At 45.1% G+C, this 15,277-nt stretch overlaps 1 protein-coding gene across 1 annotated transcript; it reads left to right on the top strand.

Annotated features, from left to right (window-relative positions):
* Positions 1–1,406: 1,406 nt before the first annotated feature.
* On the top strand, positions 1,407–12,453 carry CHAF1B (chromatin assembly factor 1 subunit B). Its single transcript, XM_066314181.1, has 13 exons — positions 1,407–1,561; positions 2,841–2,973; positions 3,099–3,216; positions 3,673–3,776; positions 4,580–4,676; positions 5,794–5,878; positions 7,228–7,321; positions 8,273–8,342; positions 8,443–8,534; positions 9,526–9,688; positions 9,936–10,595; positions 11,321–11,412; positions 11,818–12,453. Exons 1-13 carry the CDS (start codon positions 1,436–1,438, stop codon positions 11,937–11,939), a joined length of 1,956 nt encoding a protein of 651 aa, XP_066170278.1. The 5' UTR covers positions 1,407–1,435; the 3' UTR covers positions 11,940–12,453.
* Positions 12,454–15,277: the final 2,824 nt, after the last annotated feature.

Below are 15,277 nucleotides of genomic sequence, written 5' to 3'. Positions count from 1 at the left end.
TGTGAGGCTGTGTGGGGTTTGGGCACCTCTCAGGGCGCCGTTTGGGGCTTCAACCCCTCGTCCGAGCATCTTCTTCTTCCCGTGGGCAACAACTGAAAGCAGCAGCCTTTTTCTCATTATGTTGTTGTTGTTATTACTATTATTATTATTATTATTATTACGTTTTTCAGTCAAAAGGTTTGCATTTGAAACAGTATATTATTATTATTAGTTTATTATTATTATGTTTTTCAGGCAAAAGGTTTCCATTTGAAACAGTATATTATTATTATTAGTTTATTATTATTATGTTTTTCAGGCAAAAGGTTTGCATTTGAAACAGTATATTATTATTATTTTATTTTATTTTTATTATTATTATGTTTTTCAGGCAAAAGGTTTGCATTTGAAACAGTATATTATTATTATTATTACTATTATTATTATTATTGTTTATTATTATGTTTTTCAGGCAAAAGGTTTACATTTGAAACAGGCAAGTTTGAGGACACGTTATCATCACCCTTGTGGACTTCTATATATTTACACCGCTCGAGCCCAGCAAGGCCTGTAAAATAAAAAAAAAAAAGAAAAATTAAAAGAAAACCCCAAGAAACCAACAAAACCCACAAACACTCTTTCGAGGAGGTGCAAGCGCTGGGCTTTTTTAAACGTTAGGTTTATTTTGACGTTTTTCGAGGGGTTTTTTTTTTACCCCCGGCCGCCCCTGAGGGCTCGGGAGGCGGGGCGGGGCCAGGCGGAGAGGGGCGGGGCCATGCGGGGCAGGGGGCGGGGCCAGACGGGGGGCGGGGCCAGGCGGGGGCGGGGCCAGGCGGAGAGGGGCGGGGCCAAGCGGAGAGGGGCGGGGCCAGGCGGAGATGGGCGTGGCCAAACGGAGAGGGGCGGGGCGAGGTGGGCCTGCGCATGCGCGGGGCGGGCCCAGGCGGGAGCGCGCGGGAGCCGCAGGTGAGGGGACGGCGGGAACACGAACACGGGAACACGAACACGGGACCGGGAGCCGCGGGAGCCGCGCCCGGGTGTGGGCTGTTGGGGCTCTGCGGAGTGCGATTGGGGATCCCCGAGGTCTGGAGAGCGCCACTGAGGATCCTCGGGGCTCCGCTAGAGGCTGGCGGCGCCTCTGCCTTTCTCCGGGCCGCCCGTGCCCCCGCTCGTTGTTTGAATTCCGGATGAGGTTGTTACCCCGAAAAAAGTTTTTCTCTCAAGTCTTAAACCTATCCACAGCGCTTGATACAATCCTCTTGCAATCCCCGAGCAGGCATTTAGCCGTAATAATCACAACTTTGAGAAACAGCCTTCCTCGAAGCATCCTGTCAATGGCTGAGGCGCAATTCCAGGCTCTGCCAGCGGTGCCTGAGAAACCTGCGCCAAGTTTGGCCTCCCGAGCCGCAAAGAACAAGGATTGATGTGAGGTTTGTTCTGTTTTCCTCCAGGAAACATGAAGGTCATCACGTGCGAGATTGTGTGGCATAACAAGGAGCCGGTTTACAGCCTGGACTTCCAGCACGGAGCGGACGGCAGGATCAATCGCCTGGCCTCGGCTGGGGTGGACACAGCCGTGAGGGTGAGATAAACCTGCCTCTGGAGCCTCGGCGGGAGCCAGAAAATCGGGCTGGTGTCGTTATCCAGAGTATCGGCTTGGTTTCGTTATCCGAAATGTTGGGTTGGTTTTGTTATGTGGAATATCGGGTTGGTTTCATTATCCGGATTATTGGCGTATTGGCAGGTGTGTGCCGCAGGGAGTGGATGGTTTCAGGGAAGAGTGTAAGATTGTACAGCTGTCTGTAGAATTGTGGGGTGGGTTGGGTTGGAAAGGGACATAAAGCCCATCAGTGTCACCCCTGCCATGGGCAGGGACACCTCCCACTGTCCCAGGCTGCTCCAAGCCCCAGTGTCCAACCTGGCCTTGGGCACTGCCAGGGATCCAGAGGCAGCCACAGCAAATATGGGAATCCTATTCCATCCCCTCCTCACCGTCCAAGGGAAGAATTTCATCCTAATATCCAATCTATTAGTTTGAAGCCACTCCCCCTTGTCAATACATACTGTTATAAATAGTCTCTGTAGTAGTTCATTCCAGTTGTCTCAGATAAAGCTTTTTCCATCCTCACTGGTAAACTGACCTCTTTTTCCCTGATGGTGCATATGTTTCAGGGATTTTTTAAATACATGTTTTAGGGCTAGAAAAATGTCAGTTTTCTTTGACATAAAAGATGCTCGCTGACAGGAGGAGTGAGGTGGGGTCAGGATCTGCTGCAGTGTCCCAAGGGAAAGGAGGAGAGGAAATGGCTCCAATGGCACCAGGGGAGGCTCAGGGGGGAGATTGGGCAAGGAAATTTCCCTGGCAGAGTGGTCAGGCCTTGGGATGAGCTGCCCAGGGAGGTTTGGAGTCACTGTCTGTGGAGTGCTCAGGAGGAGTCTGGAGGTGGCCCTTGGGGACAGGCCTTGGGCTGATGCTGGTGGCACTGGGGTGGCCCTGGGGGATCCTGAGGGGCTCTTCCCACCTTGGGCATTCCATGGAATCCAAGCCCAAGGCACCTGCACATCCACCAAATGTTCAGGGGCCACAACTCCCAATTCATCTGCTCCCAGCCTCAGCCCCTTGAGGGCTGTGAGGAGTCTCCAGGATGGTCCCTCCCATCCCAAGGGCAGGTTCCTCCAGAGCCAAAGGGCTGAGATGAAGTTCAGGTGAGCTTTAGAGGGACAGTCTGGAGGTGGCCCTTGGGGACAGGCCTTGGGCTGATGCTGGTGGCACTGGGGTGGCCCTGGGGGATCATGGAGGTCCCTTCCCACCTTGATGACCCTGTGACAGCCCTGGAAAGCTGTAACCCTCTCATAACCAGATCTGGAAGGTGGAGAAAGGGCCGGATGGAAAAGCCATTGTGGAATTCCTGTCCAACCTGGCGCGCCACACCAAGGCCGTGAACGTCGTGCGCTTCTCTCCCAGCGGGGAGATCCTGGCCTCAGGAGGGGATGGTGAGAGCTGCTTCTACTCTATCCCATCAATCTGAAGTTAAACTAAATCAAATCCACCTCGGTTATGTTTTGTGTGGACAAAAGGGAGTGGGGAATTAAGCAGCTTGCTCTGATTGCTTCTACAGACGCCGTCATTTTGCTGTGGAAGCTGAATGACAGCAAAGAGCTGGAGCCGTTGGTTTTTCAGGATGAAGATGAAGCTCAGCTCAACAAGGAGAACTGGGCAGTCATTAAAACTTTGAGGTAATTAATTGTTTGGTGAGTTGGGTTTTCTTTTCAGTGGTTTTGTTTCCTCAGTGGCTTTTCTCATGTGGTGCAGCTTTTCAGTGTGTGTAGAACTCCAGTGCTCCCTACATTTTGCTTGCTGTGATATTAATCCTTTGAACTCCCTGCCAATGGGACTCAGAAAAAGTAGGGAGAGGGACAGGGGGTAATGGTTTTATATTATTTAAAATATAAACTATTTTAAATAATAAGGTGGTGACAGGACAGGGGGTAATGGTTTTAAGCTGAAGGAGCAGTCCTTGGCAACTGCTGAGATTGATGTGAAAAGAGTTACAGAAGTGCTTGAAGCACCAGCAGAGGAGCTTTTTATTTCCCTCTTTATATACATATATTTAAGCTAAAAATTGATAAAACTCATATTTACATGTAGCTTTTCATTTTCAAATGATTAATTTGGTTTCTTCTGCCTTCTAGAGGCCACTTGGAAGATGTCTATGATATTTGTTGGACCTCAGATGGAAATTACATGGCATCTGCTTCTGTGGATAACACAGCAATCATGTGGGATGTCAATAAAGGTAAATGCTGCAGTTATCCCTTGGAATTCCAGATCTACTGGAAGTGCCTCATGGCATTTCCCCCCCCAAAAAAAATGGGAAACATCTTTTTTTTATGATGTTCTGGGTTTGTGAGGCCCTTCTATAAGTAGATATAAAATATTCTCAGGCCAACAAATGTACACCTGAGGAATCTGTTCACCTTGAAGTGTGTAGGAAATAGCTTCACACATTTTTTTACCCCCCAAAACTCTTGCACAAATAACTTCTGTATTCCTTACTCCACTTTGTGGTGTTGGCCTCAGCTCTGTTTGTGTCTTCCTTTTGAAAAGCTGTTTATTTTCATTGAAACTTGTGAGCTTCTGGTTATTTCTTAGCAAGAAAGCAACACTTAAATAAGAATAAAAATCCCACCTGTGGGCAGTATTCAACGAAGTATTTCTAAAACTCTCTGTAACTTCATCTCATCAAAGTATTTCTAAAATTCTCTGTAACTTTGTTCCACCAATGTTTTGGCTCTGAGACCTTCCCTTGTGGCACATCAGTGGGGTCAGTGAGCTCCTGCCTTTGCTTATCTGAGTTCTAATATTAATCTAATATCAATTCTAATTAACTATTAAGTTTGTAGTGAACAAACCTTAAACTGGCACTTGAAAAGCAACTTTTGCTGGTATTTTTATCAGCCACTATCCAATGAACACTTTTATGTTTAAAGAATTATTTCCCTATGTTTTGAAGCGAATTTTTTTTTTTGTCTTGTTTTATGTGTGAAATATTTGGGAACACGTTTGAATTTATGATCTGAAAGCTGTTTGCGATTTCAGGACAGAAAGTTTCAATATTTAATGAGCACAAGAGTTATGTCCAAGGAGTCACCTGGGATCCTCTAGGCCAGTATATTGCAACTTTGAGTTGTGACAGGTGAGCTGAGTGTTTTCCCTGAATATTCCTTTCCCCAGGAGGATGAATTAAAAGGAAGCCTGCCAGATAAACATGAGGTTTTGTTTTACTCACTTTGTTGTGTGAGCAGCTTGATGTGAAAGTAAAATGATATTTTTAGTTAATTTTTTCAGCTTGTGCTAAATGATTGCTAAAGTCTCTCTTAGCAGCAAATAAACTTTTGTAGGAGTCTTCTTTTAGGAATTAAGTGTTCTTTGTGATTGATCATTGTTGAAACTCTTAAGAGAGTGCTGCATGGTCGTGTTAATGAGCTGATAAATTCATCCTGGGACAGTGCAAGGTGTCCCTGCTCAATTAAATGATGGTGGAATTAAATGATCTTTAAGGTCCCTTCCAGCCTAAAGCATTTTCCCTGGTGATAAGACTGATGCAGATGTAGTGAATTGTTTTTAAGGTGAGGAACCTGCAGTGCAGGTGGGAACAGCCTGGCAGTTCCCTGTTTGCTAATTCCCTTATTCCTCCATAAATCCATATGCTGGGACTTGTGGAGTCCAAGCATTGCCAGGGGTTTATTGATTCTTTACTCATTAAAACCCATCCCTCTGGTGGTGTCTCATGAGGAGAATTTTAATTAATGCTTAATTGGTGGTCCAGATTTATATTTGACTGAGAAGGGAGGTCCTGGGGCATTTATTTTTGGGAAACTTGGGGTGAAAGGAAACTGCTCATTGGGAGAGCTGGGATTGTTCAGCCTGGACAGGAGAAGCTTTGGGCTGAGCTCAGGGTGGCCTTGCAGGGCCTGAAGGAGCCCCAGGAAACCTGGAGAGAGACAATTCCCGAGGGCTGCAGGGACAGGACACAGGGAATGGCTTCAACCTGAGAAATGACAAGTTCAGGTGGGATGGTGGGGAAAAATCCTTCCCTGTGGTGGTGAGCAGGGGCTGGGCTGGAATTCCCATATTGCTGTGGCTGCCCCTGGATCCCTGGCAGTGCCCAAGGCCAGGTTGGACATTGGGGCTTGGAGCAGCCTGGGACAGTGGGAGGTGTCCTGCCCATGGAATTGGCTGGTTTTTCCTGTCCCTTTCCCACCCAAAGCATTCCATGATTCCCTGCTGGCTGACTCTGCTCTCCCACACAGGGTCCTGAGAGTTTACAGCACCCAGACCAAGCGAGTGGCCTTCAATGTCACCAAGATGCCATCGGGCTCAGGAGCTGAAGGAGAGGTACATGGCTCTGCAAACTCTGCTGGGGGCTGTTTTATCTGAACTTCCTGTGCCATGAAACTAAAGGATGGGATATTTTCCATTCAGATAATTCCTATGATGCCTTGGGAAGGCTGAGCTGGAACAGAGACTGGACAGAGCTAAGAGAATAAAGCAGATATTTATTGAAAGGCCTTTAGGACACACCTTGGGCAGGAGAAGAGCCTGGCCAGGGCTACACCCAAAATGAAGTCTCACACTTTGATAAGTTTTGGTCCATTTGCACACTGGGGTTGAATTGTCCAGTTCCAGCCCCAGGTGATGCAGTCCCATCCTTCTTGTTCTCTCTCCTCAGCCCACCCTTGTTTGTGCTTTGGGGCCTGAAAACTTGTCCCAGGTGTCCTTGGTGTGCAGCAGGAGAAGGATTTGTTTTGTGTCCCTGCTGTGTGCAGAGCTGAGTGACACTGACTGTGAGCTCAGAGCTGCACCCCTGGGCACCACAGAATCTACAAATCTGAAAGCTAAAGCTTAAGGCATCATCTGTGTCACAGAGTCATCAAGGCTGGAAGAGATTTCCACACTCATCCACTCCCACCATCATCACCCCAAAACCACATCCCCAAACTTTCTTGCTGATTGAAGCAGTAACACAATCCCTTAGCTGTAAAAGTTAAAAATAGGGTGTAAAAAAATAGTTCTTAACAGGAAAAGCTTCAAATATACCTGGAAGTAGTAATGGAGGTGACATAGTAATAGTATTTTAAAGTTAACAACCTGGAATTTTCAAGAAGGTAGTTAGATTTTGAGGAAAAATGTGAATTAAGGTTGATTTAGGAAATTCTAACCCAAAGAGAGAAAAAAAGAGCTTTTTTTCCCCTCCCAAACAGCTTTAATGATAATAAAATAACACCTCCAAGCTGGCTATAACTTTCTTAATTCCTTCTATTCACTCCTTTTCTTTTTTCGGGGGGAAAACATTTGTCAGAGTTTTATAGACACTGCAGAGCAGGCCTGAGAGCAGCAGGCACTTTGCCATGAGAGAAGTTCTGTTTCAGCCTCTAATCCTGGGGTTAGAATGAGATGCCTGAGCAACAGTGGGTGTTAAATAATGTTGTTCTCCAGGTTATGGCTATTTTTTGATGGCTGGTTTAAGGTGACACCTCTGGGGGTGTTTCACTTTGCAGCTCAGGAGGGATCAAGGACTATTTTCCTTAGCTGTGAAGAATTTCTGGAGAGCTTGAAGGCTTTTAAAAAGGTTTTATTTCAAAAGTTCCATCAGGCTGGAGCTTCCAAGTGGATGTTTTGCCTCGCTGGGATTGCAGCTGGCACATTCCTGGCCTTCTCCACAATCCTGTTTCTCCCTGCTGCAGGTCAGGAGCTTTCGGATGTTTCATGATGACAGCATGAAGTCGTTCTTCCGCCGGCTCAGCTTCACTCCTGATGGCTCCTACCTGCTCACTCCAGGTGTGGGGACATCTCCTGTGCCTCGGGGTTGTGTCACTGAGGGTTGGAAAAGATGCCCAAGGTCGTGGAATCCAAGCTGTGCTCGATGCCCAGCTTGTCACCCTGAGTGCCACCTCCAGGGGACACCTGCAGGGATGGGCACTCCAAAGCTCCTCTAAGGCCTGAGCACCCTTTCCATGGGGAAATTCCTGCTGCTGGCCGAGCTGAGCCTCCCCTGGTGAAATTTGAGGCCAGTTCCTCTCCTCTTGTCCCTGGGAGCAGAGCCCAACAGGAATGTCCCCTCCTGTCAGGGACATGTGCAGAGCCACCAGCTCCCCCCCGAGCCTCCTTTTCTCCAGGCTCAGCCCCTTTCCTATTCTATCCTCATCTGACTGTTCCTTAATATTTCCTGCATCTCAGGGATGCTGATTTATCCTAATTAAGCCATTCTTCATTCTCCCTATTTAAAAAAAATAAAACCAACTCCACAATAATCCCCATTAACAATCCACAACGTCGTCATTCTCCTGTGATAAAAGTGATATTTATGGCGTTTTGCTGAATAAATTGCAACAGCAGAAGTCTCAAAATAGAAATGAAGAGTAATGAGTGGGGTTTTTGACTGGTCTTCCCTCAGAACATTCTGCATTCAGAGTAAAAACAGCCCTGCAAGGAGGGATCAGTGTGTGCCTGCCCAAACCCTGCTTTTATTGATGTCTGGCAACATCAAAAAGCAGCTTTGAGGAGGGAAGTGCATAAGGGAAAGAAAACCAACACTAAATAAATATTTGGGATGCCTTTTTAAGTTGTACTCAGCTTTTACTCAAGTGACAAACCTAATTCCTGGGAATGAGAGTGTTTATGGAGAAGCCTAATTCCCAGGAATTGGAATGTTTATGGACACAAGGTGTGTGCTCAGGAGCTCTCTGAGGTGATGAATAATTTGGAATTTTTTTGTTGTTGTTTTTGCAGCTGGCTGTGTGGAGTCAGGAGAGAACGTTACAAACACCACCTATGTTTTCTCCAGGAAAAACCTCAAAAGGTAGATGGGTTTATCGAGCTAAAAACCTGTTTTTTATGTAAAAAAATAAGCAGTTCAAAAGGTGCAGATGTGTTTTGTGAACTCGTGGTTCTCTCTGAAGGCCCGTGGGTCACCTGCCCTGCCCTGGCAAGGGAACTCTGGCTGTTCGCTGCTGTCCTGTGTACTTTGAGCTGAGAGGAGCCTCTGCTAAAGGTATGGGAAGCTTCAGGGAATGGGAACTCCCAGCAAATGTGGGAAAAGGATGTGGCTGGACACTTATTTCACCCCCCCAGCCTTTCAGCATTCCTCTCAGACATTGCTGTGCCACATCTGAGGAGCTCTTTTCCTGCTTCTGAGTTCACCTCAAGTCCCTCGTGAGTGGCTTTTAAATGTTGGTGTTTCTCGAGTTGCAGAAACACTGTGAAATGTTTTCCTGGAGCTGTTAACCATTTTGGGTTCAAATTAAATCACCTGGTTTAGCACCAGAGGAGCCATGCAGTGAAATAATTCCTGTTAGTCTCAGCTGCCCACATCACAGGGAGTTGGAATGGTTTGCTGCAATCACTGGTGTTTATTCAAGGAAGCAGTGCTGGTGTTACTGGGCAGAACAGGAATTCTGAGCTGGGGACAGGATTGTGTGAGGAATTTATTTCTTATTTATTTAATCCAGCTTTATTGTGGGTCCAGGAGTGTTTATGTTTTAACAAGACTGGCATTATTCTGGTGAAAAGGCAGAGCTTGGCTCCTTTCTTTAAAGGTTACATTTGTAATATTCTTTACAGGATTTACCTGTTCTTTATTTCCATCATAATTTTAAATCCATGGTGTTGCAAAGGAAGGAGATGAGGGTCTGCAGTTGGTCTCTGGAGCTCCTCTAAAGGGAGACTTTAATATTAAAATTCATATAAATATGCTGAAAAATTCCAGCTGGAAAACAGAAGGAAAAATTAAAAAAAAATAAAAATCCAGTAGCAATGCAGAGGGAGAAAGAAACCCAGAAAGAAAGAAATCCAGAAATCGATTTAAAAAAAATAAAGAGTAAATTTCAGACAACAGAAACATTAAATTTAACGTTTTATGCAAGAGCTGTCTGCTCAGTGTTTATCCTGATCGCTGATACTTTATTTTATTTAAATTATGGGCTAAGTGCAATCCCTATCTTGCAATAAATCCAAGAGAACTCTCCCTGTTGATTTCTTTGCAGATGAAATCAGTCCCAAGTCTCCCCCTGCCCTGTTCAACCTCCCCTATCGATTGGTGTTTGCTGTTGCTTCAGAAGATTCAGTGCTTTTTTATGACACTGAGCAGTCCTTCCCCTTTGGTTATGTCTCCAACATCCATTACCACACCCTGAGTGACATCTCATGGTAAGGAATTGTATTCCTGAGGTTTCTTGTGATGGGGGAAATGGCCTTTTTCCGTGTCTAATTTTGACTCACTTTGAGTCTTGCCTTGGGTTTGTATTTAATTTATGACACTCACGTGGTCTCTCAGTGTCTGAGCAGCAAACCCATCTCTTTTTGCTCTGTAAATCAAGAGAATTATGGCTCTTAATCAGTTGGGTTGAAGTAAAATCTTGGCCATTAATGAAAAAAAAAAATAAATCCCAACCAGGTCCAGTGATGGATCCTTCCTGGCTATTTCCTCCACGGATGGGTACTGCTCCTTCGTCACCTTCGAGGAGGATGAGCTGGGGGTGCCCCTGAAGGAAAAGCCCCAGATCCCTGTCAGGACTCCTGGTGCAGCAGCAGACAAGAAAGCCAAGAAGAGCCAATCCCACAAAGTGATTTCCCCAAGCTCCAGGCTGGCAGAGGGGACCCCTCCCAGCAAGGATCCCCCACTGCAACCCCGGACTCCCAGCACTGCTGGGAAGGAGCTGCCTTCCACCCCTGCTGCCATCAGATCCACCTCAGTGTCATCTCCTTCCACCCCTGCTGCCATCAAATCCACCTCAGTGTCATCTCCTTCCACCCCTGCTGCCATCAAATCCACCTCAGTGTCATCTCCTTCCACTCCTGCTGCCATCAAATCCACCTCAGTCTCATCTCCTTCCACTCCTGCTGCCATCAAATCCACCCCAGTGTCATCTCCTTCCACCCCTGCTGCCATCAAATCCATTCCAGTGTCATCTCCTTCCACCCCTGCTGGCATCAAATCCACCCCAGTGTCATCCTCAGAGGAGAGGAGAAGCAGCCAAGCCCCCCAGAGCAGCAGAGGCCCCCAGCCCAGGAGGGTCACCTTCACCACTCTGCAGTCCTCTTTCAAAACACCCAGGTGAGATTTCTGGTGCCTGTCTCTTCCAGCTGTAAATACAGGGGCCAAGACAAGCTGTGCTTGTGCTGTGTTTAAAGGCTGAGCTTTGCACACAAGTTCCCAGCCCTGGCTCTCAGTGGAAGCTCTCTTGATGGGGAGTTTTTTTTTGTTGTGATGCAGATGAGAGGTCAAAATGTCTCCTGGACATTTTAGGTTTCTGCCTGAAGTAGGAGGCAGCAAATTCACCTGACCCTTCACAACAGAAGGTGTCTGTCCTGGCCAGGAGTTGGATTTTGATCCTCATGGGTCGCTTCCAGCTCAGAATATTCTGGGATTCTGTCTTCAGATCCAATTTTCTGTACAAAACTGGTACCTGAAGCCTTCAGCTGCCAAGAACTGTTTAAACACCCTTCTGCCAAAGAGTATTTGAAGAAGAATACAAGTCTAGACAGGGCCTCAGTGTGGGACTTAAAACATTGATAAAGTGACTTCCTAAAGGTTGTTATTTTTTAGAAATTGCCAATAATCCAGGTATTGATTGTGTCAAGGCTCTGAGCACCCTGCTGCAGTGGAAGGTGATGGAAGGTTGGAAGTGGATAATTCTGCATTCAGCTTGTAAAAAGAAAGGAAAATGTGCAATAAAATAGATCTGAATTACCTTTGCAGTTAACTGAATGTATATGAATTAAGTCTTGGAGTGGAAATGATATCTGTAAAGCAATTTAATTCTTTCTGCTCTTTTAAAGGAGAATTAACTTGATTTCCTTGAAGCCAGATACCCCAACCTCTGCATATCCAGACCCAACTCCCACCCCTGCTTCCTCAGAACAGGAACATGGTGAGTTTTTGTGGCTCTGAACACCAGCCAAGTCTCTTCCCAGTCAGATTTTTCCATTATAGGTTTCTATTGTAAAAAATCCTCACTTTGATTGCCAATTCTAAAGCTTCTTCATTGTTCTGATGTGTCTGAAAGGTGCTTTGGGCAGTATGAGATGTGTTTTCCCTGCCCTGGAGCAGCTGATTGTGACTGTCCCTTCAGTTTTAGAGCAGTGAAACCAAGGATAAATTCGTGGCTGAATCCAAATTCATGGATTTTGATGTTCTCCAGCTCTTAAAGACTTTTGTACTTCCAGCTTAATGTTGTTTCAGGTGCTGGACTCTCTCAGACCAGGATTGGGGTTTTTTTTTTTATAATCTGAATTTATTAATTTGAAATGATTTTCCTGTATTATGCTTCTTCCAGAGAAGCCATTGCCATCTGATGAGAGCCTCCAAGCTCCCCCAGCACCCAAACGTGCCAGGACTGAGGAATTGTCCCTTCCTGCACCTGCTGGAGACCAAACCAGCTGTGAGCCCAACAAATAGAGGCTGAGCAAACCCCTCCCAGCCTGGAGTCAAAGCAGCCACCTCTGAGTGCATTTCTTCTTGCAAAAACTCAATCCTCAACTCTCAGTTCAAGTTCCCTGTGGATATTTGATGTAGAACTGTGAAGAAAAAGACCCAGGTTTCAGCAATGTGGTTCTGCAGCAGGAGAAATAGTTGGGAAGTGACTTCAAGGAAATGAGGGAAATCTGGGGATTAAAAATCCACCCAGTAAGCTGTGAGTCTCCCTCAGAGTCCCAAAAATCCATGTTTAGGAAGCATTATGTCTTCCAGTAACTGTCTGGCAAAAAGAATCGAATTCATTCATAAGATTTGATGTGGTCCAAGACCTAAAAAAAAGGAGGAAATTGTGTCATTCCAGCATTTTGCTTTATTTCTTGTGTAAAGTAATGCTCCCCTGGAGCTGATTCAGTCTGCATGCAGCAGCAAAGCTCAGGGTTGGGATGTGGAAGCAGAAGTGGGAAGATTGAACTGCAAGAAAGAAGAAAGCAAAAGGGAAGAAATCCTCTGAAGAGCTGCTGTAAGAATGAAACAGCAGAAAAGTTCTCACTTGTTTAATTTCTGGACTGAAAAAAAGAAATGCAGGTGTCAGATTTTCCTGAGGCAGCAGGATTTGAGTGTGTACATTGAAATTTCCCCTTTTCCTTTTTCCCCAACTTAACTCTGTTGGCCAATAAAACGCAACCCAGTGGATGAGAAAACTTCTACACCTAAAATTCCTTTTTAGCATTTAATACTTAATAAAAGCAGAAGTACAAACGTTCCAGAATACCTCACAAAGTCTCACAGGGGTGGAAATATTAACAGACACCTCTGTCAGTCCTTCAGGCAGATGAGCTCTTGCCTCCAATTAAATTTCAACAATTAATAAGCAAAAAGGTTGTAGGAAACTTGATGGGATCTTTGTTTTGTCACTGTCATGAGGATGGATCTTCATTAGACTTCATTAAACCTGGGTTTTCTTCTAGTGAAGAATTATAGAGTTAATTCTTATATTTATTTCTCTGGCTTGCTCGTAGATCTTTTAAAATATAATTTTTGTGTCCTAATTCTGCATTTTTTAGAAATATCTATCCATTCTCTCCATCTTTCTGTGGGATAGGGAAGCCCTGTGGATCATCTCCAGTGCAAACTCTCTCTCAAAAACCATTTTGCCATGGTTAAAATTCTTTCTCCTCAAAAAAAAAAAAACCCCAAAAAACCCATGTGGACATCCCACCTTAAAGTCCTAATATTTCTGTGAGCCACTGAACTGGGCAGGGCTTGTTCCACAGGCATTTAGAGGTAACTGCACCAGGGGTTAAAATAGAAATTGCAGTTGTTTTAGATGGCTTTCAAGTGGATTTTGGAAATGTTTAGGTGGTTTTCAAATAGAATTGGCAGGTTTTTTTAGATGGGTTTCAAATAAAAATTGCAATTTTTTTAGATGGCTTTCAAGTGGAGTTGGAAATGTTTAGGTGGGTTTCAAATAGAAATTGCAATTTTTTAGATGGGTTTCAATAAAAATTGGAATTCTTCAGATGGGTTTCAAATAGAATTGGCAATTTTTTGCATGGATTTCAAATAAAAATTGGATTTTTTCAGATGGGTTTCAATAGAAATGGCATTTTTTTTTAAAATGGATTTCAAATAGAATTTGCAATTTTTAGATTTCAAGTGGATTTTTCAGATTTTGTAACTTTTAGCTGGGTGAGGATTGTGATTTTCTTGTTCCTGGAAAGACTTTTTTTGCTGTATAATAATGATTAATTTTGAGACAGCCAGACCTTGTGCTCCTGTGCTGCTGAAATTTTAATTTTTAACTCCCAAGCTGTCAATATTAATTTAGTCTTGTCATTAATTACACGCTCTCCTCAAAATTTGCTTGACCCTTGCCCATGATTCCAAACTGACTCTGTATTTTGTCTGCACATTCCCTGTGTTTGTTATGAGCTTTATTATCAAATAATAACATAAAGACCATCAAATTAATCAAGAAAACCCAGACTTTTCAGGGAACTCTGGGTTGTTTTCTGCTCTGGCAGCTGCAGGATCCTGAAGATTAATTTTGTGCTAACAAAATGTCAGGAATTAAATGACATCAGGGATGTGATTCCACCACTTCCCTGGACATCCTTTCCTTTTCCAGGAAGAAATTTTTCCTTTTTTTTTTCCAATCTAAATTGACCACAGCCCTCGAATTCCCAGCACAAGGACAATTTTTGGTAGTCCCAAATCTCTCAGTGCCTCCTGAACGGAAATCATGGAAGGTGGGAAATTGTTGAAAAGGAGGAGGGATGACCATGAAAATGGAGGTGGCTGAAAAAAGGGAGAAAAAAGGGATCAGGAATGGATTCATTGGAGCTGGGATGTGGAGACAAGCTGGAGAAGGAGACAAAAGTGGTGTTTGAGGAAAATGATGGAAGCTGGGAGAGAGTTTGGTATCTTTGGAATTGCTGTGCAGGACCCTCAGCCCAAGGGGATCCTTGCCCAGAACACCTCATTTTCCAGGCTGGGTTCTAGTTGAGAGGTTTTTTAATGGATTTTTTTCCCCCACAAAACTTCCATTGCTTTACTCTCCTGCCAGCAGGTGACAGCATTCCCTAAAGCAAAGCAAACTGAGCAGAAACTCCCCTCTACTCCAGACTTCCCATCCTTCCAGACAATTGTCCTACAAACGGAAAATTTCAGCCTTTTTTCCACGTGAGGAAGAAGCAAATAGGGTTTTACAGGGATGAGTTCTTCCAGGAGGAAAACACAGCAGGATGACTTCAGTCATGAGGTGAACAGAGCACAGAATCTCCCACTCAGTTAATCCAGAGGATTTCCAGGAGGAATTGGCACTGCAGAGTGTCCAAGCAGCAGACCTTGGATTAGCCCTGGGCTGAGGTGACACAGATTCCCAGCACTGGATATCCAGCAGAACCTCTGCCTGTGGGAATGTCCCGGTTTGGAAAGACAGGTGTGTGCTGAGGGAGGCAGGAGCCTCCCTTGGAATGGAGAATGTAAGTCTCCTTCCTCTGAATTATTATAATTTTGCAATTAAGGGGCTCTCAGGCAAAGATACGGGAATAGGAAGAACAGTTCTTTATGAGGAATATTAAAGCAAACAAAAAGAAGAAACCCCTGCCAGAGTCAGAGCACAGCCTGAGCCCTGTTGCTGTTCAGGGTGTTGGTGCCAGCCCAGCCCAGTCCTCCTGCAGTGACAGCTGTGGTTCTGGTGGAGCAGAGATGATCCTGTCCCAGGGTGGAGTTTCCCTCTGAAGCTCCAGTGGTGCTGAGCTGGGGCTGGTCTCCTCTGGGAATCCAGTGCACACAGGCTGTGCTGGGCTCTGAACCCC

The sequence above is a fragment of the Sylvia atricapilla genome, chromosome 2, assembly GCF_009819655.1.
Source record: "Sylvia atricapilla isolate bSylAtr1 chromosome 2, bSylAtr1.pri, whole genome shotgun sequence".
Classification (NCBI taxonomy): domain Eukaryota; kingdom Metazoa; phylum Chordata; class Aves; order Passeriformes; family Sylviidae; genus Sylvia; species Sylvia atricapilla.
The sequence above is the reverse complement of the archived record's forward strand: the minus strand, read 5'-3'. Positions and strand labels throughout refer to the sequence as shown.